Below are 23,617 nucleotides of genomic sequence, written 5' to 3'. Positions count from 1 at the left end.
CCCTGGTAAATATGGAGAAATCGAGTCATGGAGTGTTTCAACAACTTGCATGGTCATACAGCTTACGAAACTCCACGTACTTCAGAAACAAGAATTCCCCAGGTTTCTGGGACTTTCCAAGCCTGGTTTTGTAGCTCTGCATTAATTCGGAATGAGCACCTAGGAGCAGCCCTGCCTCGACCCCCTTTCCACCACCACTCAGGGCTATTTAACACACATACGTCTTTCTGTAGCATGAAAGTGACCAGCACAAAGGCACTGACCCTGCTGAAAGGGGGAGGACAGAGCATTTACCCGCTTCTTATTTCACAGGGATAGGGGTGTGGTGAGGACCATCCTGCGCTGTTGTCCTGAGAATAAAACATCCTGACATTGCAGGGAGGCTCAGGAAGGCTTGCCACCCCCTTCCAACCTCCACCACCCCCGAACTAGACAACCTTTCAATCCATTTATCAAAGTGTCTGCGGCTCCCATTTCAAGGTAGATGAAGCAATAATAAATTTGCAAAGAAAGTTAATCTGTGTCCAAAGCATTTTAGTAAATTAAAAAGGTAGGGGGAGGGAGGGCTGGCTGGCTGGCAGGGGGATACGTCGGTCCTTGCCAACTCCTGTTTGACTTACTGTCTTCTTAATAAGTCCTCTTTGGTCTTGCGTTTGGGGATGGAATAATCAGTCGGTTAATCATTTTCCGGAAGCTAGAAAATGCACTTTAGCTAATGTAGTTCTCCTTCCCCTTTCAGAGCCCTAATTATTTCAAAAAGCATCCTGATCCATGGCACCACTTCCCAACCAAGGAAACCTTCCCCAACAACATCTTTCTTTATGTCTACGGAAAACCCCACCACACGGCCCCCACTCTACTCCAACCTTGCACCTTTCTCCTAATATTTAAAAAAAATAAGGGATATCTTCTTCTGGTCACTTATGAGCATTTCCATAAGCTGCTTCTCTGCTAAAAGGGTGAGGCACTAAAATCCCAACACCTAGCCTGGCATGGTGGCGCACACCTGTAATCCTACTGCTCAGGAGGCTAAGACAGAAGGATCACAGGTGAGAGGCCAGACTCAACAACTTAGTAAGACCCTTTTACAAAGTAAAAAAATAAAAAGAAAAAAAAAAAAAAGGAAAATCGGCCTGTGGTATAGCCCAGAGAGATAGAACGCCTCTGAATTTAATACTTAGTACCAAAAAAAAAAAAAAAACCCAACAAATCCAACACCTAATTGGCTGAAACTGGGCTCTTCAGCATTACAGATAGATTTTGTTGTTTTTATTGAAGTATCAGCTGACCGTGGTGGCTCTTTTCCCTCTCATGGATCACACTTAATATCTCCAAGCTCAGGCACCACACTGAGATAAACACACTAGTAGGAACTCACACAAAAGCCCCGTGATAATCGCGAAGGGGTGGTTACTGAAAATGAAGCCCCCAGCCCCGAGCCCTCCTCCACGCCCCATCAGTGACACCATTAATGCTGTCAGTCTGTCAGCCCACTGGAGGTATTTATGAAATCAATACCCAGCCCTGCAGATGCAAGGACCGGTATTGTTACCTGGAGAAGGAGAGGCACAATGGAAAATAAAATTAATAAAATGTACAAGCAGATTGTCATGGGGAACAGAAATATCCCTACAATCTACTGTTTTATCTATTCGGGGATGGAGAAAAGCGATGGTCAAGAGGCAGAAAGAAAGCCATGCTTTCATCTGGGCCCCTTAGAAGCAGAAGCAAGGCTGGGTCCATGTCCCAAAAGAACACTGTGACCAGACCCAAACAACTGCCTCGCCCAAGCGCAGGACTTTGCCTGAGTGACTGCTGGGTGGGCTCTCATCCGTCACTACAACCAGATATTTTGATTAAATCTCACTGCCCCACCATGTTAATGCAAACCAGAGCTTTCGTACTGCGATTTCGTCAGACATGTTTCAGGATGCATTCTACTTAAAAGGTGTAATTTAGCATTACTGGAATAGCATCCCTGGTGCCAGCGTCTAGCCATGGTCAGAACGGACAGTTCTAAACCTTACTTTTATTTGCTTCTCCTGCCTCTGATTTTTCTCATCAGCCATTTGTCAGATGTATGATCAGAGCTCATCTCCCAAAACAGGCAAACACAGCAGCCAAGCCTGGGAGGGTGCAGGCGGGGGCTTGGTGGCCGGGAGGCCAGCCTTCACTTGGCAGAAAAGATGGGGCCCATTGTGGCTGTGGGAGCCTTGGGTGTGGCCCAGATGCCTGGCGGCAATTGCATTAGTCGGATGACAGGACCTGGGCCCCTTCTCCAGAGGCTGATGGAGAGCAGTTTAGTGGCCCAGTGACACGGCTTGACCTCTGCTGTCATCGTGGGCTTTGTTCAGCGCCCTGACTCCAGGCTGTAGCCTCGCTCATTGAATCAGGCCTGGCCACGGGAGCCTGCGTCCAGGCTCATCGTGCATCTAAATTTATTTACATCAGTTGCAGACAGAGGAAACTGGATTTAAGATAGGAGAGCCCCCAAGAGCCTGCAGGACTCACACCTGCAACCTGCCCCAATTCTGAGCCTTCTTTGAGAACTAAAAGTGGCCCCAGACAAGCCCTAGGTGCTCTGTGTCTCGGCCAGCCTTGTGCAGTTTACCTCAGCAGGTAAGAGAAAGGGAAGCCTTACTCTTGTTTTCTGTTCCCTCCTCCCTCCAGCAAAATGTTCATTTAGACTGTCTGGGTTTTAGTGGGAGATGGTCGCCTTTCCTTTCCTTCCAAATATATTTGGAGTCAGCAATAGCTTTTGACTAGATACCCTCAAAAATCAGTGTGTGAGCATCTGCCAGTGCGGTTTGTCTGTAGGACAATTAATTCATCAAGGATGTGTCGACCCTCTGACCAGTGAGTTCTCCTTCGAGAACCTGTTCAAGGGGATAGATGAACATGGGTCCCCAACTGTGGGGGCAGAGACATTGATCCTGGCATTTGTTTAAATGGCAAATAAATTAGTCAATGCCCTCCCCAAAATCTGGGACCATATAGCAATCCATACATCCAACTGGATACGATGCAGCCTTTTAAAATGTTAGCAATACCCGGGCTCAGTAGTGTGCGCCTGTAGTGCCAGAGGCTGAGACCCAGGGATCCCAGGTTGGAGACTGGGCTCGGCAACTTAGCGAGGCCCTGTTTCAAAATGGAAAATAAAAAGGGTGAGGAGTATAGCATTCAATCCCCAGTTCCACAAAATAAATAAGTAAATAAACAAAAATGTTGGCATAAATATATACTGGTAATGGCACGGACAGATGTTCTGAATAGAGTCAGTAAAAACATAGTTTATAATAAATTATAATATATAATATATATACATATATATATATATATATATATATATATATATATATCCTAATTGGTAGCAGTGGTTTTCTGAATGGTTAATAATTTTTTGCCTGGATGTTCTTTTCAAAATAAAAATAATAGTGTGTGTGTGTGTGTGTGTGTGTGTGTGTGTGTGTTCATTCGTGCCTGAGAACACATGGGGATCTGGCTGTGCCCTTAGTACCATCTTCGCACACTCATCCCGGCTACCATCCTCTCTGGAGCCGCTTCTGCGGTCTGGCCCGTGGCTACGCAGAAGTGGCCTCACCCGAGGCACAGCGCAAGTGTTTTGCAGAGCTGACTGGTACAGCCCCGAGGCTTGACAGGTCTTTATAGATTGAGGACTCACTGAACTTGAGATGCAAATAAAACCAAGTGCACAAGTTTGGGCGAGCAGAAAGATAAAGCCAGAAAGCAAAACCAAACAGCCTGGATCTTCTTAGGAAAAGAAATGGAGACTCTGGGGTTGGCTTTGAGCCAGCTGCAGGACCCACGCTCTCTCCCTTCCCTTCCTGGAGGCAGCCTGCTGGCGCTGTGGATGCTAAATGAAGTGCTGGTGGGACACCTCTGTGGGATGGGTTTGTGGAAATGCAATTTAAATCTATCGTGCTTGTCACCAAGATGATCCAGGAGGCCTCCAGGGGTCTCCAGGACTCTAAAATGAATTGAAGTGGTCATTCCCCTCAGAAAATCAGATGGTCAGGTTCTGTTCCAATCCCCCCCCCCAAAAAAAATGACAAAAAAAAAAAAGCGGAGGGCCTGAGCACCAGGAGCGAGAGATGCCTTGGGAAAGGGGAGTCTTCTCTAGGAGGTGGCAAAACAGAGAATTGGGTGCTGAGCAGCATACAACCAATAACCCAGCATCCTGGCTCGTGGCCTGAAGGTGCGAGACCACCCACAGCGCCCGCCCTGGAGGCCAGCTGCTCCGCCTGGTAACCATTTCAGCCAGGGCCATACTGCAGAACAATGTGGACCGCCTAGAGGGCCTGGGGCCTGAGACTAAGCAGTCCCCAAACATTCTGACCCTCCACCACAGAGGCAGCCTCAGAGGGTTTTTGTTATCATAATGAGATGCGCAGAAAGCCAGCCTGGGTCTTTAACGAGGTCTGCCTCTTCTCTTCTTGTTTAGAGACCTGAGTGAAAACCAGATCCAGGGGATCCCGAGGAAGGCGTTCCGAGGCATCGCGGACGTGAAGAACCTGTAAGTGCTGTTTTTGTTCTTTCGCTGCAGAGCTAGTTCGCGGGGACTCTCGGGCCAGGGATGAGGGATGGGGCAGGAGGGCGGGCCAGATGTGTTGAGACCCAGAGCCTGTTTCAGTGTTTTCTACAACCTCACAGAGCCCTGCTTTTCCTGGTTACGCAGCCACAAAGGCAGTCCCAGCCCAGGCCAGGGCCGAGCTAAGTGTCCCAATGTTATTATAATCTTCTATCAATTGGGGGTGATCATCTGGTGGGAGTACCGTATGCACCTGAGGAAAACGTTAAAAAAAAACTTTAAAACTTAGTCTCTAGTAAGTATTTAGTAAATTGGAGTCTTGATGACGAGCCTGATGATGTTGATGATGTCAGTGTTACTTATGGGCTCGCCATCAGCCCCCATGAGAGCACAGGGCCTTGTATCCCAGGACTCTGAAGAGATGTAACCAAATCCATCTCCACTGCGCTACATTTTTGTGTTCTGTTTTGTTTTTTGCTTTTTGCTTTCAAAGCACCACTGATTAACAGGAAATTTCAAAAAGCAGCAAACAGGTTCACGTGTCAATTTCCCCAGTGGTAACTTACACCTTCCATACCAATAGCAACACCAGGAGATGGACACGCTGCAGTCCACAGATTGTTCGTCGGACTTCCTAGCCTCCCGTGCACTCATTTGTGTGCACATGTTCGAGCACAGGTATGGGTAACTCTGTGCCGCTTTATCACAGGTAGATTCACACAGCTGCCACCACAGGCAAGAGACATAACTGTCCAGCATTGCACTTTTATTTATTTTTTGTGTGTGGGTCTGTGGATGGAATCCAGGGACATTCGATCTCTGAGCTACACCCCCTGCCCTATTTTCTATTCTTTATTTTGAAACAGGGCCTCGCTAAGTTACAGAGGGCCTAAGTAGCTGAGGCTGTCCACAAACTGCAATACTCCAGTCTCAGCCTCCCGAATGCTGGATTACAAGCGTGCGCTACCGCTACCACACCCAGCTAGCATTGCACTTTTAAAGGTACCAAATCACCTTGATCCTTTCCTACCTGAGCTCCACGCTTTGCTCCTTATCAGTGATTCTGGGGCCCTTACCATCACGAGGTACATGCTTCCTGAATTTCTACCCATGCAGCACTGCCCTGGGTTCAGACCTTGCTTTTCCAGGGGAGCCCAGAAGACGGCCTCATTTGGCTGAGCAAGCGAATCTGCCCACCAGCCTCCTCCTCAGTCTCAAATTCAATTTGAGAAGTCTTGAAGGAGCCTTTAAAAAAATAAAATAAAAGGCCTACTTTAGCTGTCATTTTTCCCTATAACAAATGGAGGGGTTTTGGTTTACTGGAATACCAAAGGGGAGCTCATGATGGCTTCCAGATGCGGGTTATCTGCCTCCCCTGTGGTTGGGGCCTTAGCGGAAAGCTTTTGGTGTTTAACATGCAAAGCACACAAAAGGCAGAGGTATCTCTGGGCTTGGAGAAAACTGGGAAGCAGAAGGATTTTGCAGGGTCCTGTGGGGAAAGAGGCTGCCTGCTGCGTCCAGTGACTAGGAGAGGCCGGCGCTGGGCAGGCACAGCCACAGAGCACAGGAGCCTCTTTGTAGGGCAGGTTCAGGCCCCTCAGGGAGTAAGAAATAACTTTTAGGCTAGGATGCAGCTCAGCTGTGCAATCGCCAGATCAGAAGAGGAAAAGAAAAGGAGAAATAAAGAAAGAGAGGGAGGGAGGGAAAGAAGAAGCAAACTCCTTGATTCTGTATACCAGCCAAGAGAACAAGACAAATGAAACCTGCTAAATAAATAACGATGGATACTTTCTCGACCAGAGAAGGCGGCACTTTTAACATCCTGAAGTGCTTCTCCAGCATTGTGTTTCGTGGGTTGGAGAAATTTAAGACTGCACACACGAACCAAAACCAATAGGTCGTGTTGAATTAGCATGCCAGAATGGCAGGGCAAGAGGAAATAGAGGCCCAGAGAAAAGCAGTGACTAACTCAAAGTGAGCTGCCACCCAGGGACTTGGGCGTTCAGGTCCTAAATTATTCCTGCAATTGCTGTCAGGCCCATCCAGGGATGTAGCTCTGAGGTAGAATGCCCCGAGTGTAACCCCCAGTACCAAAAAAAAAGAGTTTCAGATTTTTGGTAAATTTTGGAATACTTGCATATACATACTGGGATATTCTGTGGATGGGACCCGAGTCCATACATGAAATTCATTCATGTTTTTTGTACATCTCCTGCTACACATATACCTGAAGGCAATTTTATACAATACTTTTAATAATTTTGCACATGAACCAGAGCCTCCTGGTAGAATTTTCTATGTGTGACGTCATTTTGTCTATAAGCTTTGGGTGTTTGAGTTAGGGCTACTCTGCCTGTGTGTGTTCTCAGGAGCCTGAGCAATCAGCAAATGCCAGCTTCTGTTTTGTTGATACCCAGAACCAACAAATGGTCCTGGGAGCAGAAGAAAGAGAAATAAAATCACTGCCTGGAGGAAGAATTAACCAAAAAACTAAAGGGATTGGATACTTTCCCTTCTTATTCCTGCAGTTAACAACACACTTTTGGAACAGAACTTATAAGGTCCCAGAAGTATAATACTTCCTCTGCGGTAGCTTATAGTATATCTAGGGATAAGAAACATGTGTATACAAAAGAATGTTTAATAAAAATAACAACATGAAAGCTGAAAATGAGTGGCCATATAGAATAAGGGGCTAACAGAGAAGAAAACAGCCCAGAGATTAGGAACATGATTTGGGCCTCTGACAGAACTGCGTGTGAATCCCACCTATTCTAGGTACTGAGTCTGTGACTTTGGGCCCATGACTTGACACTTCTGAGCCTCGGTTTCCACCCCCAATAACATGAGGATAACAACTGGGCTTAGCACCGAGGCTTTTTGTGAAGGTTCATAAAGAGTGCATTGGAATAACTCAGCCCCTTCTTAACAACAGGGTATTTAGAAAGTTCTGGCTCCTGTTGCTGTCACATTTCTTTGCTGCTGTCAGGATGGTAAATATTTTAGCTGGGCCCCAAACAAAAGTTTAGGAGTCACAGAGTAAAGGATGCAGAGACTGCACACAGGGTGCAGGGACAAAATTGTATAAGGTGTGTCTTGAGGGGTGTATACGGTGCTAGCTCATGGGACTGGGTGGGGGTTGTGAGGCAGAGTAGTGGGTGGTAAGGTTAGAGATGTGGAGGGCAGCGAGCCCAGCCTGAAAGAAGGGGCAGTGCTGAAAATAGATACCACGCACAGGTCAGCAATGGCACCAAGGGCAGAGGGAGGTGGAAGAGGAGGAGATGGGGCCGTCCCACTGTACGGACCAACAACACAGAGCTTGGCAAAAAGCAAAGAGAGGAAAGAGAGGAGGCTAGGCTAAGCAGGCAGCCAGACCAAGTCAGCAGAGCTTGGTGAGCAGAGAGTTAGTAGAGCCGAGAGGTAAGATCTGCAAAATGATGGGCTCCGAGCTCCAAGGGCACAATGAACAATAGCAAGTTCCCGTCACGATTTCTCCACATGCACATCAGAATATTTTTGAGCACCTGATGAATGCCAATTCTGGAGGAAACTGTAGAGAGTAGTACACACAGGTCTGTGAACTCCACCTTCTAAGAACTGCCACATGATAGAAGCTGGAAGGTCAGGAGGAAGAGCCAGGCTTGACTCAGAAGATCAGGAGTTGGGTTGCAGTTGTGTTGGGTGTAAAGTAATGTCCAGTCTTCATGGGCAGCATAGATGGAGCATCTTTTATGTATTAGGAAGTTGGCGAATCTGACATCTTGACTTGCTGCTGCTGGTGGAAGAAATTTGGTAAAGCCATACTACATCTCTGGACCTTGGCCTTCTTGGTTTTATTTAATATAAGGGAGTTGGGCCAAACAATCCTAGATCTCTAAGAAAAAATGTCATGCAAGTAATTGGAGATGCAGGGCTGAAGCTGAGAGCAAATTCGTGGAGGGCTAGCACTGAGGAAGAAGTGATAATCAAGTTGTATATCGAAGTTTGCATCTAGGGCTGAGGGTTTAGCTCAGTGGTAAAGCACATGACTTGCACATGTGAGGTCCTTGATTTAATCCAAGCACCCCCAAAAAGTGCATGGGGGGAAAGTCCATGGAAAGTCAGAGATGCTTTGTTGAAATTATATTTATCTAAAACCTGTTAAGGAAGCATTCCCTCAGGGCCCTCAGTTACCCCTGTGCAGACTGACTACCTTGCCAGTGATAAATAGCAGATTTTAAGTAGGAGGTGTGCAAGCTTTGTCATTGGTCCATCTGAGAGCCAAGCACCCCAAGCCTTCTCTGTCACATTGTGTGAGCTCAGGGGATATAACACGATTCTTCTATTACCTTAAATAAAATAGGAGTGGAAGCTAAGTTATTGGAGTACAGTACCCGGCTTCAAACCAAATGATATGTGAAATGATAACCGATGAGGCTGTCCAAAGTGTCATATGCTTTATTACCAGAAGGAAGTCAAGGATTGTCTATTGTTGAAAAATAATGTTGTAGTGTTGACCTGGCTTTTCCTTGCCTGTCATGACAGTCCTTTTCAAAAAGAAGGAGACTGTAATAACCCCATTTTGCAGATGATAAAATCAAGTTTGCATAAGTGTGCGCAGTCACCAGATAAAATCTGGCCCAGGCTTCCCACCCAACCTACGGTTAGTAACACACCCAGCCATCTCTTGGGCTCCAGCCACAGATAATTCTGTCTTACCCAGATTCCTCCCCACAGGCCCATACCAGCCACAGGACAAATGTAAAAGCAACGAGAATGGCAGTAGAGAGCAGGGGCAAGTAGCCAAGTGTGCAACTTTTATCAGATCTAAGATGAGGGACACGGGCAGCGTCTGAACCCGTGGGATTGGGAGCCACCAGCGTGCGCACTGATGACGGGGCTTGGCGCGCTAACCCCTCCCCAGGCAGTGGAAGGAAGCCCCTAATTGCTTCCTGCTTCTCCAGAGGAGAAAAGGAATAATTAGCTGGGGAAGCCACTCAGCGCAATTACTGAAAGCTAGATTTATGGGCTGGTCCCTTTCTCTGATGCCTGTATGGAAGGACAAGAGGTGCTATATTTAAAAAGAGACAGGCAGTTATGAGGACAAATAGATCAGGAGAAAGACCCGCGGAGAGACTGACCTGCGGACCGACCCTCACCCTGCCAATATTAAGTGCCTACTGTATGCAAATGCTGTGTGAGGTACTGGACAGAGGATGCAGTGAGAGAGAGCAACTCATAAGCAGGAAGACAGAGAGGACAAACAGAAAGGAATTGGAAAGGAGAGATGGCAAGCCACCATCCCACAAAGCTTAATACGAAAAAGACAAAACCCAATTTGAAGTGTGTGTGTGTGTGTGTGTGTGTGTGTGTGTGTGTGTGTGTTTTGAATGTCCCTTTGCCCTGCCTTTTGCAGTGGTTTATGTTTTCCTCTGTTTTTCGGTTTCCATTCGAGAGGACTCTGTAGGACATGCATTCCAGAAGGGAAAATCAATAACCCCTGTCTCTGCCAGCTAGCAGAATTTGGAATTGACGGTTTCAAAACAAAGCCGGGCGGGCGGCCTTTGTGTTCTCTAGTTAGTCTCTGCTGCCCACTGCCCTCCCTCTTCCTGAGATTAATGAGGGCTGTCTCCGCCCCAGTGAGCAGGCAGTCATCTTGTGTGGGGGAGGGACGCAGCACCCATTCATGGGTAGCATCTCTGTCCCGTAATCTCCGCAGCCATTCACTCTGTACCTGGGACAGCGTCCACACTCCTGGTTATTCCCCACAACACCCTACATGTCCCGGGTCTTGCCTGGCTCATCCCTTGCGTCCAGTGCACAAATTCATTCCTTGAGTGGCCCAAGCGCCTTCTTGCCTCTAGACCTTCACACTTGAGGCTCCCTTTGCATAGGACACTGCAGTGTCAGACTTCCATGTGCCCAGCTCCTTCTGCCCCTTCAGAATTGCCTATGCTGCCCCATCTAAGGCAGCTCCCTACCCCCCTGCCCTCCTTCCTTATCCAGTTACACTTCCTCAGAGCACTTCTCACCCTCTAAAATTATGTTTTAATTTGTCAACTTGTCCCTATATGTTGCATGTAACACACTGTGTGCACAGAGGTTCTTCCCGTCTCAGTCACGGGATGCTGTCTGTCTGCAATGTCCAAGAAGCTCATAGCAGAGGAAGGGTGCCAAAAACTGCACCCAGCAGATGAATTTGTTCATTCATCCCTAGCACCTGCCAGCATGCACACACAACTGATAAAATGCTTAAAGTGAAAATAATATTATGGGACGAGGAAGACACCCTCCTTGCACTTGAAGAGTTCCCGGTTCAACAAGAAAGTGGACTGATAAGCCAGCAGTTGTAGTGCATGGTCCAGGGCTCTGCTGGTTGTAAGGACAAGGAAATGGGAAGGCCCAGGGATACCTATTTGATTCTGACTTCACTTGGAAAGTGACAGGAGTTGGGTTGTGAAGGATAAGTAGGAGTTCCTGTAGGCGAAGGGTGTTCCCAGCAGAAGGAAGGGCTTGTGAGAAATCAGCGATAGGTGTGAAGGGACAGAGCATGGGAAAGAGTGGATGCTTGTCAGAGATGTGTGGATGGAGCTAACCCAGCAAGGGAGGCAGAGACATGAGGTGAGCCAGGGAGCCGGCCAGAGAAGACCTGAGCACCTGAACTAGACAGCGAGGAGGGTCTGCTGCGGGTGTAACAGAGGAGGGGCAGGGTTAGACGTCCCCATTCCTGCAGCAATGAGGACAGATTGTTTACAGGGAAAGGCAGAGTCAGGGTGGGTGGTGAGGAGACTTATCCAGTGGTTCAGAAATAACGGGCAGGCAGGGAAAGAGGACCAAAGGCAGAGACGCGAGGGTGAACTGTGCGGGCGAGCCGAGTGTCTGTCGCCAGGCTCTCAGGCAGAGGCGGCCTCCAGTGCACGCCATCACTCTGGCCTGTGAATCTGGTGCAGGCACGGCGCCTAGCTCTCATCATGGAAGGCAGCCGCAGCCTCAGGGGGGATTTGGAAAAATCGGCCTGCACAAGGCGAGGCAGCTGCTGGTTTATCACCTTCCCGAAGCACGGCGAGTCTTCCAGCCTCTTCCGCTTTGAGTTCCTGGCTGCATGTGTTCCGTTCTGAACTGCAGCTAAAGGAAGGTGGACGACACCCCAGTGGGCTAAGACTGCAGACCTGCCCCCTAAAGGAAGGGGCTGTGGCTCTCCCCCCACTCTCTTCCTTGCTTTATCCACTTTCCCATTTTCCCATTTTTCCTCGCACACATCATCATTGAGCCCTTACTCTTGCAACAGCCTCCTGGAAATCAAAAGATGAACAAGATGCAGGCCCACTCCTGAAGGTGCAGGCCCACTCCTGAGGGTTTTGTCTACAGAGGGAGACAGGCAGACGCACAAGGGGGCACAGGATCAGAGCCCTAGAGCGCACTTCTGCATCTGGCCCACAGCTGACGGTGTACATGCTCCATAAATACCAGCTGACTGGTTAAAGATTCGGACACGCGAGGCTTATGAGATGCTCATCGTTGACAGCGTGTTTGCCGGGGACGTGTGGTTCCAAAGAGAAGCGAAAGGGGCTTAAGAAGAGAGGAGATGAGCTTGACTACAGAGATGCCACGTGGAGTCTCCAGTGACTGATGATGTCCCCAAAATGAGAAAAGTGGTAGAAGGAACAGGTAAATTGGACTCCATCAGTCAGATGTGATGGAGCATTATCCAAAGGCAAAAAGAGATTGTGCTAAATGTCCCCATAGCAGAAACTCTGCCTGGGACTGGCGGTCGCACAGGAGACAAGGAAGATTCCTTCTGGGCCACAATTACTCAGTTTCACAGAATGTATTTGAGATCCTCTGTTGGACTCTGTGCCTTTCTGCCAACACTCTAACATCCTAAGTTATAACTGTCTCACAGTTGTCTTCCTCCTTTAATGGCCCACAAGTAGATAAAGAGCAAGGTCATGACTGCTTGTTCACCGCTGGATTTTCAGAAGTTAGGCCTGTGCCTGGCACATAGTAGGTGCTCAGTAAATAACAAATAAATCATAGATGGACGAATGCCTTTCAGAAGAGACCTCAGCAGTTAGAGACACTAAAACTCCGAATGAAAGAGGTTGATTATATCTTAGGAGTAAAGAATAAAATCAAGGCAGCAAGAATTAAGACTAAAGAAGTCTTCATGTTTTTTCAGGATAATAGAGGCCATTATTCTTGATCCAGCATTAAAATTTATTATCTGAGACTATTTCATTTGTGGATCAATTTCTTAAAAATCATCACAATATTTAACCTCTCTGAGCACAAAATCCACAGCAGGCTTGGTGTTTAAAGTAAGCTTATAAAGTAGAATCCCATGTTTCCTCTACCTTGGCAGGAAAGTGCTATGACTCTGAGCCCCTTAAATTTAGACACAGAGGGTTTACGAGATCCTCATATCGACTGAGATTTTGCCTGAGATTTTTTTTAGCTCCGAAGAGAAATGAAAGGGGCTTAAGGAGAAGGGAGATGAGTATTATCGCAATCACAATTGTAGACTCCAGTAGCGGATGTTCAGATTCTTTACCTCATTGGGGCCAGTTGAGTACAGTGATTAAAAGGATGGACTTTGGAGTCATGGTTTTCCCTTGCTCTTTTTTATTTTTATTTATTTATTTTTTGTGGTACTTGGGATGGAACACAGGGGCATTCTACCTCCAGGCTATACCCCTAGCCCTATTTTTTATTCTTTATTTTGAAAAAGGGTCTCACTGAGCTGCAAAGGGCCTCACTAAGTAGCTGAGGCTGTCCGCAAACCACGATCCTCCTGTCTCAGCCTCCCGAATGCTGGGATTACAAGCATGTGCCACCACACCCAGTTTGCTCTGTTTTTACATTTCAGCTTTGTTGCTAAATACCTGTATGACTTTGAACAAGTTTTCTGACCATTCTGAGCCTTGATCTCTTTATGTATAAGATGGAAAAAGTACCAGGAAAGATTTACACACAGATGTATGGTACATATATCTGTATAACGTTTTATAGTTTGAACAGACCCTGATATGTAGTAACTCATTTTATTACCATAGCAGCTTTGCCAGATCATTAGGGGAAAACTCATTTTTCTCTAGACGTAAAGGGGAAATTGAGGCCCAGAGGAATGCAGGAACTCATGTGTCTAGGAGAGGGATTGGGTTGCAATCAGGCGAGCAGAGGACCCCAGGGTGAGTCCCCACCCTCCATCACAGCTCTCTGAGTGGCTAGCTCTGAGATGTGGGCAGCGCAGAGCACTATCTTGAAGGAAACAGCAGATTCATATCAGTAGGGCTGCTGGAAGAAGAGTATTTCTGCCTTCCAGGCCCAGCCAAGACTTGGAGGGGAGCAGGCAGCCTGTAACCGTGACCGTGGAGAAAGATTTCCTGAAGACCATCAGGATTGCCCCAAAATCTGAGCTTCCTTGTTTGTTTCTTAATGAATAGACTTCATGCTTTAGAGCATCTGTAGGTTTGCAGAAGAGTGAGAGGAAAGTGGAGAGAATTCCCATATATATCACACACACACACACACACACACACACACACACACACACACCCTACCCAGCACAGATACAGTTCTTCCAGCTAGTACCATCTCACGTTAGTGTAGTATGTTTGTTATGATTCCTGACTTACTGTTGAGACCTTATTAACTAAAGGCCACAGTCTGCATTAGGGTTCATTCTTTGTGTTGTATATTCTATGGGTTTGAACAAATATGGAGTGACATATGCCCACCATAACAGCGGATATCCATTATACAGAATCGTTTCCCTGCCCTGAAAATCCCATGCTCCACTTACCCCTCTCTCCTCCATTCCTGAGCCCAAAGTCTGAGTTTTCCAACGTGCAGATAAATCCCTTCATCCTTCCACAGTAGAGTACATTTATTCAGTTTTTTCAGGCTGTTAAAAACTAAAATCTTAGCGACTGGGGATGTAGTTTAGTAGTAGAGCATATGTGTTCCATCTCCAGCACAAAACAAAAACAACCACAGAATTTTTTTTTTTTTGAGAGAGAGAGAGAGAGAGAGACAAGAAGTGGCACTCCCCCGCCCCACTGCCAAGTATAAGAATTTGGAGTCAGTGGAGAGCCAGGATCACACCTAGTCCCTCAGTCCCAGCGTGAGGTACAAGAACTAAGGTCTTTCAGAGAAGACTGTGGTCCAAAGAACCTGCCCAGCTGGGGTCATATCCTCAGTGTAAGTGCAGAGTGTGGCTAGACTAAGTACTCAGGTTCTAGAGTCAGGCTGCCTAGAGTCAAAGCCTGCCTCTTACTACCTATGTGATCTTAAGCAAATGACATAACTCTTCTTAGCCTCAGTTTCTCCATATGTTAAATGGAAATAATATAACCCTCTTCATGATATTATTATAAAGAACAGTTATTATTATTGCTGCTTCTATTCCATCCCAGAGCATTAAAGTGACTTAAGTTAACACATCTAATAGACTAAATCTCCCCTTCCTATACAAATATATATCCTAAGAAAACGGTTACATTTACAGTCTCCTGGCTCCAAGATAACTCAGACTTTTAAAAATATTTAACCCCATCCCTCCTCCTTTCATTTCCTTCAGTGGGATGTCTTGTTCTAGCTTCTGGCTTTCAATGGAGCTGCTATTTCAGAGCTGGTGTGCTGTATCAGAACTGACACATCCATATGCCATAGGCATTGCACCAGGCAGACCATAGGTCAGAGAAAAAGAGAATGTACATTCCCCATTCACCCCCCTCACCCATTTGCCACTAAGATATAGAAAGTACCCAAAAAGAGCCCAGGAGTTCTGGGTCCAGAGACAGATCTGCTATTAACTGCCGCTCACCCATGGTAGACTGAATAATGATCCCAAAATGTCCACATCCTAATCCCCGGGATATATGAATATCTATACTACAAAGCAAAAGGGAGTTTGCAGATGTGATTAAATTAAGACTCTTGAAATAGATAGATTATCCTGGATTATTGGAGTGGGTGCAATGTAATCAAACAGTCTTTTTAAGGAAAAAGTTATGTCTTGGAAGCAGCGGGAGGAGCCGGGACCCTGAGAACTTCCAGAAGGTACCGGTCCTGCCCACCCCTGGAGGTTAGCCCACTGAAACAATCCAGAATTCCTGGCCTCTGGGACTCTACGGATATAAATTTGTTATTTTAAGCCACTGAGATTGTGGTAATTTGTTGCAGCCGTCATAGAAAGTCAATATGCACACAGCCTCCGGCCATCAGTTAACCTCCTGCTCTCAGTTTCCTCGTCTATTAAATAAATCATTGGCATTTGTATGACCAGCAGATTTCACACGGTATCCTGGGAAACTCCGGTGCTTCAGGAGTCCACAAGGAAAAAGTCACCTTTCAATCACAGACGATTTAGGTTGCCTTTTCTAGGCATTTGGGTTCAAAATGAGATTTTGTGCAACCAAGAAGTAGGTGAGGAAAAGGATAATTAAAAAAAAAAAAAACAGGCTGGTAAAAGACTAGACATGATACATTTTGGGTCTGTCTGCAGGTTGTGAAGTTGGGTGACTCTGAAACCAGCTTCCAACAGGGAGGATGCAGTTTGGTGGATGAGATTAAACTCAAGGCAGAATCAAGAAGCCGGCCCCAGGGATGGACAGCAGAAAAGATAGTCCTGAGCTGGACCTGGAGGTGGTTTCCAGGGCTGAGGAGCTGGGCGGGCTCCCCCAGAGGAGAGGGAGAGAAAGGGAAGGGTTGAGTGGCAGTGGCAGGGGCTTTAGGGCACAGGGAGGCTGGAGCCCGCAGCCTCCTGCTTCCAGTCCAGGATTTCTGCTGCAGGGCTGAGTTCCAGTTCCACCAGCTTCCCTGACCCCACTCCCTTCTCATTAGCCCTGCATAAAGGGCTTTGCACTTGGGGAAATGGACAGTTCTCTGAAGCTCAGTTGAAGAAAGCCTGGTAAGCCAGGAATAGAAAAAGATTTGCTTGGTAAGTGAAGAAGTTGTTGGTTCAGGCATGGGACGGGTTTCAGAGCCGGACATCTGGGCTTTGACACAGCTCAAGCTGCATGTGGCTATTTTACTCGAGCTCCTATCTCAGAGCTGGTGCGCTGTATCAGAACTGACACGTCCATATGCCGTAGGCATCGCACCTGCCAGGCTACAACCAAGCACTTGCCCTCCCTCCACTAGCCTTCATCTCTGTAGACGGATGTTATATCCACAATTTTTTGCCATCTTAACATTCTTTTTTTCTTTAAGCTCTCTCCATCGCCAGTCCCCAGGCCGGCACAAGTGCACAAACCCAAATTACTCCCAAGTACAGATGATCAGTTCTTAATTGCTGTGTCTGCCAGGAAAACTACCTAACCAGACAAACAAGTACCCAGTAGCTAAGTGTACAGTGTGCAGAGTCCAGCAGTAGTCCTAATATAGCTAATAAGCCCTCTTTTAGGAAAGTAGTTCCTTTTTCTTCTCATAGAGGTATTTCTTGAACTCAGGAATAGGGTATTTGAGATTCCTTTGAAAGCCCATAATTTAACTCAAAATGCCCATATCTCCCCCACCCACTCCCACACACACAGAGAATGAAGAGAGACTGAGTCAGGACGGGAGCAGCAGCCTCAAATGGCAATAATCCAACTGGGTACATAATAAGTTCTTAAAGAGCCCTGACTGGGCATCACACTTAATTCTTAGTCATTTCTATGTACTTTCTCATTTAATCCTCATTTAAAAACCTTGTGATTTTCACTGGTTTCCACATGATAAAACGGAGGCACATGTGTGTGAAATGATGCGCCCAGGGTCACAGAGCTCGTGGCAAGTGGCAGAGCTAGTTTATACCTGGCGTGTGTAACCCGAACAACTGTGCTGTACCACGTCAGGGACTGGGTTAAATACTCAGCACAGGAGCACAGGAAGGAAGGAAGGAAGGAATGAAGGACGGACGGACGGACAGTAAGCGGCCTGCTGCAGCCTGCTAGGATGTTTTTCTTTCTCTCAGCTAGTACAATGCGGAAACCACATAGAACAAACCCTTCTATACCTGTACAGTGCTTTCCACCAGACCCCTCCCAGGAAAGCGCCTGGCACTTTTTCTTTGCTCTGTCCCAACTGCAAACTGTCACCTGATGACCTGATATGCTAATGAAGATCCTTGCAAATGGCAACCCTTTGGCCCAATCAGTATCCGTCTCTACTAGTTTTCCATTAGGTCCTCTAGAGACTGACTCTTCCCCTGTCCCCATCCCCATAAAATGCCCTCTCTAGCCTGTATGGTGGCTCTCTCTGTTCTGCCAAGAGGGAGTCTTTCCCAGGTCTTGCATTAAAGCTTTCTCTTGATGCAGTTGAGCTGCATCTCTTGTCCTCCTTTTTCTGAATAGACAGGAAAGAAGGGGGGGGGGGACTTCTGCTTAAAATGCGGACTTCCAGAAAGTCAAGTGTGTTAGCAGGCGATGCTCAGCCCTGTGCGGAAACGACGCTGTTGCAGCTTCTCTCCTTCACACAGTGTTTGAGCTTCTGTCCCCAGCAGTTCTATTTCACTTGTCCTACAAGCATCTAGGGGGCCCATCATCATGAACTATTTTATTTTATTCTCATTTAAAGAAAGCATTTTGCCCACCCTCAAAAGACCTCTGCTCTCGGGGTAGTCGGTTTCCTCTTTGTGTTTTGCTTGGTGAATCTTAGTGCTTCTGCTTTTCTTTCCTCCCTGAGACTGTGTATGCATGGTGTGTGTGTGAGTGTGTGTGTGTGTGTGTGTGTGTGTGTGTGTGTGTGACTAGAGTTCAAACCCAGCGACGCCCAACCTCTGAGCTACACTCCCACCCTATTTTATTTTTTGTTTTGAAACAGGATCTAGCTAGGCTGCTGAGGTCTCACTAAGTTGCTGAGGCTGGCCACGAACCTGTGATTCTCCTGTCTTTGCCTCCCAAGTACTGAGATTACAGGCATAGACCACTGTGCCCCTTCTCTTTTTGAGACTTTGATTAGTCCTTACCGAAGCCATAATTTTTCATGTAAAAGCTAAATCAGAGGACAACTGGCTAGAAGTCAGTGCAGAACTTGGCACAAGGTAGGTGCTCAGTGAATATCACGGTTCTGCACCGAACCCTCACACACCTATCCACCCTCGTTGATGCAAAGAGAGATTAGCTCAGTTAGGCTGTTGGCTATTGAGTTTGGACGAAGGAGGGAGCTTAGGGATTTAGTGTGGTAGTCTTGGAGATTTTCTCTTATCTAACATGGCAAAGTTAAACCCTTTGATAAGGGATCATAAACTCAAATCCCATGATTTGACCATGACCTTTGAGCACAGTCCGAGTGTTGTGTAGGAAGTAATTCCGCTTGCTGGGGATGTGCACTCAGTCCAGCCACCCAAACCAGTCCAGCCCAGCAGATACACTCAAGCCCAGCTTTGACACTTTTTTATTTTTATGAAAGAAGCACAGAATTGAAAATTCTATGTGAAATCATCTAATTTTGAGATGTTGACACGTAATACTGTAATACAAAATCTTTTCCTGTACCGGTGTGGTAGATCAGTAGTAGAGTGCTTGCTTAGCATGCATGAAGCCCTGGTTTCCATCCTAGCACAGAGGGGAGGAAGGGAGGGAGGGAGGGAGGGAGGGAGGGAGGGAGGGAGGGGGAAGAAGAAGGAGGAAGAGGAGGAAGAGGAGGAGGAGGAGGGAGAAGAGGAAGAGGAGGAAGGAGAGAGAGGGAGAGGGAGAAAGGGAAAGGGAAAGGGAGAGGGGAGAAAGAGGAAGGATAGAGAGGAGAGAAGAAAAGTAAAGAAAATCTAAATAGTGAAAGTCCACCCCATGCAGGTCAAATCAAGTCACCCAGAGGTCAGATCTGACCACAGGCCTCTGACTTGATCCTACTTCCCACTCCCTGAGGCCAACCGGCCACAGGCAAAGGAAGTGAGTAACATTCAGGCAGTGTGTCCAGCAGCTCAGGTGTCTGATTTTAGCTAACTTTTTGGGCAAGTTACAAAGACATTAATTCATGAACCACTTAAATTCCACCTGTCTCCAAAGGCCTCAGAAGGGTGATTCAAGTGGTGCCAACCAGGATGACTGGGAGCAGATACGTTTGGAAACAGGCACTCCTGAAACGAATTCCTGTGGACCTTTGCTAATTGCACTAAGCAAAACACTCACTGAGTTTGAACTTTCCTTTTTACCATATCCCATGTAGTTTTGTTGTTGATATTTATCTTGTGGTACTAGAGATTGAACCCAGGGATGTTCAACCTCTGAGCTATACACCCAGCCCTGTTTTATTTATTTTTTTGTTTTGTCTTATTTTGAAACAGGGTCTTGCTAAGTTGCTGAGGCTATCATCCAATCTGCGATCCTTCTGTCTCAGCCTCCCAAGTTCTGGGATTACACGCATGTGCCACCACACCCAGCTTTCCATAGTGTTTTGAGGCCAGATGGTCTACCAGGAATTGGGCTTGCAGAGTCAGGGTATGGACCTGGCCTACTCCTGAAGTGGGTAGCTTTGCCCTGCTTCTTTCTAAGCCAGGTGCCAGTGGTCATTTTCACGGAAGCATCCCCTACCCTCCAGGTCCTAAGGATCTGACACATTCTTTACCTTGATCAATCATTATTTACTTAGATAGATTGGTGCTCAATACATTCACATCTCTGTGGCTCCCCTGCCACCAACGCCATCTCAATCTATCATTGACTGTCTGTTCTTTGCAAACAGAGCAGAGTGAAGGCCTTATCCCTGGCCTACCCTAGAATTTCTCTGTTTTCATTGTTTTCCTCAGTACTGGGGATTCACCACTGAGCTCTTTTCTACTTTTTATTTTGAGACAGATCTCACGAAGTTGCTGAGGATAGCCTCCAATTTGCAATCCTCTTCTCTCAGCCTCTTAAACTGCTGGGATTACAGGCGTGTGCCATATGCACCAAGCTTTCTATTTGCACTCTAAGAAAACAGGTTGAATATCTTTATATGAAATTCTTTGCAGAGATTTCAGATTTCAAAATATTTGCGTAGGCATAATGAGATATCTTGGAGATAGGACCCAGGTCTAAACAGGAAATTCACCGATGTTTCAAATGCACCTCAAAACATAGCTGAAAATAATTTCAACCAATATTTTTAGCAATTTTGTTCATGAAACAAAGTTTCATGAAGGAGAATTTTCCGCTTGTGGCATTATGTCGGTGTTCAGAAAGTTTCAGATTTGGGGAGTGTTTAGGATTTTAGATTAGGGTTGTTTAACCCATAATAATTATAAGGTTATAATTATACTTTTTCATTATAGCCATGTTCAACATTTCTAAAATATGATTTGAAAACTGCCTGGCCTACAAAGACTGTTGGCTCCTGAGCTCTATGAATGAACAAATCATGGTTTCTGGTCAATCCCCAGGAATCTGCATTTTTCATGTGTTGTGTGTTTGAGAATCACCCACATGCCAAATAACTTGCACCTGAAATGAGGAGAGATAAGGGCTCGAGTGCCAGACTCTCTGCTTCCTAATTACTAATTCTCCAAGCTTGGCTTCTTCGTAAAGACTAAAGGTTGTTCCTAACTCAGAAAAAAAAAAATATTCAAAAGGTAGTTAGCAGAGATGCATAGTAAACATTTCAAATGTTAATTATTATCATCTCATTGAAGTATGACTGCCAAACAAGGTTGGCGGGATTCTTCTCCCTTTTAAAGATCTTGAGGAAATTAAGACTCACGAAGATCGAGCGGTTTGTCTAAGATCACACAGCAGGGCCGAAATATGAGCCTCCATTGGGCTGACTCAGATTATTAATGATTCTTGAAATAGTGGAGAAAATCAACTGAGAATTAAAAATGAGAGCGCAGGATCCTGGACTATAGAACGGATCTAGGTGTCTATCGTATATGGTGGACCTTCTCCATGTGCTGTCTGGAATCTGTCCTGTATTGGGGAAGAGGACAACCTGCTGTGGCTCACAGTGACTCCTTGGTGCCCACGCCCCTGTAGCTCCTCATTTGTCAGCCCCCTGGAAGGCTGTCAGGGAGGAGGTGCCCACATGATGACAGTGTGGGGCCTTGGGAGGGCCTCGTGTAGAACAAAGCCCCCCTTTCAGTGACTTGGTGGTTTTTGTTCCCCAGAACAGTGAAGGGCGGAGGACCTGTGGTTTCCTTGGGAGCCTTTGGGGTTTCTCCCTGCCAGCGCCCCACAAGCTGTGGATAGAGTTGGCCCAGCTGCACATTGGAATAATAGCCCTAGCAAGGCTCTGAAGGCTGTCATCTGCCTGCAGCTGGTGCATCCACAGCTCATATAGAGAGAAGGAAAAATAAAAAGCCTTTAAAAGCCTGATGTGCAGTGCACACCTGGAACCCCAGTGCTTCGGAGGCTGAGGCAGAAGGATCACAGGTTCAAGGCCAGCCTCAGCCACTGAGGCCCTTAGCAGCCTAGCAAGACCCTATTTCTAAATAAAAACTAAAAAGGGTGGGGGGTATAGTTCGGTAGAATGCCCCTGGGTTCCATCCCCGGTAATGACAAAGGAAAAAAAGAAAAAGAAAAGAGCATTTAAAAACAGAGGGGCCAAGGTATGGAGCTCCTTCTCAAACATCCACCAGTGTGACGTTTTACCCAGAGCTGGTGATTGGAAAGGAGAGACTGAGGGCGTTTCTGTTAGGAAGGAGGAAACTGTTTGAGACAGGAACTTAGCCATTACAGAAGCTAGCTAGTTGGGTGTTTTGTTTTGTTTTTTTAAGATTTTTGTAAAAGCGCAATTACCAAAACATGTGTTCCCATTTAATGAAAACAATAAAACAAAATGAAAGGCCCATTTAAAAGTTTGAATATAGTTTTATATATGTGGATAGTTACATGGGAAAGAGGTCTAAAGGACATAAACTAAAAATACGAACAATAGTTAACTATGAAATATGAGTTTAGTGAGTGTGTGTATGCGTTCGTACGAATTGAACCCAGGGGAGCTCTACCACTGAGCTACATCCCCAGCCCTTTTTATTTTTTATTTGGAGACAGAGTCTTGCCAGGTTACTGTGGCCTGGCCTCAAATCTGCCATCTTCCTATCTTTGTGTCCCAAATACTGGGATTACAAGCCTGTGCCAACATGCCTAGCTGATTTTATTTTATTTTTTAAATTTTGTTTATTTATTTATTTATTTATTTATCTATCTATTTTTGCAGATCTGGGGATGGAACTCAGGGGCATTCTACCTCCGAGTTATACCCCCAGCCCTATTTTTTATTTTGAAACAGGGTCTCACTGAGTTCCAAAGGGCCTCACTAAGTACTAGCTAAGGCTGTCCTTGAACCGCCTTCCTCCTGTCTCAGCGCCCCAAATTGGAATTACAAGCGTGTGCCACCACACCCTGCTCTTGATTTTATTTTTTAAATCAACTTTGTGGTATAATTCACCTGTGATAAAATATGCCCATTTCAACAATACTGTTCAATGCATTTGTGCTGAGGGAAGACTCATGAAACCTCCACCGAAAATGTCCCCCCTTGTACCTCCAAATAGACTTCTCCTCCACCAGGTGCAGACACTACCAGCTACCAATCTGTTTTCTGGCACTGAGCTTTTGCCTGTGGGACTGCTTCACATAAGTGGAATCATGTCTTCTGTTGCCTTGTGTAGCTAGCTTCTTTCTTATTTTTTCTTTTATTTATTTATTTTTTGGTGGTACTGGGGTTCCTGGAAGCCCTTCTACCTCCGGGCTACACTCCCAGACCTATTTTATATTTTTATTTGGAAACAGGGTCTCCTAAGCCAGCATGCGCGGCTGGCTTCAAACCTGCGTGATCCTCCTGTCTCCGCCTCCCAAGAGCGGGGATTACAAGCGTGCGCCACCACGCCCAGCCTGTAGCTAGCCTCTTTCACTCAACATATTTTTAAATTTGTCTTATGATGTATTGTCTGTATCTGATCTTTTTTTGGCCGAGTAATATTCCACGGGAATGAATATACTCCGACATGTTGATCCGTTGTTATTCATTCCCCTGCAGAAGGGCATTTGGGTTGTTTCCAAGTTTGGGTTACTACAAATAAAGCAGCTCTGAACATCCAGTTAATATAAGTCTTCTAGTGGATATGTTCTGTTTCTCTAGAGGAAAGAGTGATTTCATTTCATTTATTTTTACTTTATCTGTTTTTTTTTA

General features: G+C 46.2%; 1 protein-coding gene across 2 annotated transcripts in view; it reads left to right on the top strand.

Moving 5' to 3' along the window:
• SLIT3 (slit guidance ligand 3) overlaps positions 1–23,617 on the top strand; it is a gene marked incomplete at both ends in the record, with an annotated part of 608,792 nt that overhangs the window by 402,414 nt on the left and 182,761 nt on the right. For both annotated transcript variants that reach the window (XM_080699310.1, XM_080699309.1), the window contains one exon: positions 4,463–4,534. In XM_080699310.1, coding sequence (XP_080555436.1) covers positions 4,463–4,534 — 72 coding nt within the window. The remainder of the gene's footprint in view (positions 1–4,462; positions 4,535–23,617) is intronic.

The sequence above is a fragment of the Muscardinus avellanarius genome, assembly GCF_963383645.1.
Source record: "Muscardinus avellanarius genome assembly, chromosome: 7".
Lineage (NCBI taxonomy): Eukaryota > Metazoa > Chordata > Mammalia > Rodentia > Gliridae > Muscardinus > Muscardinus avellanarius.
The sequence above is the reverse complement of the archived record's forward strand: the minus strand, read 5'-3'. Positions and strand labels throughout refer to the sequence as shown.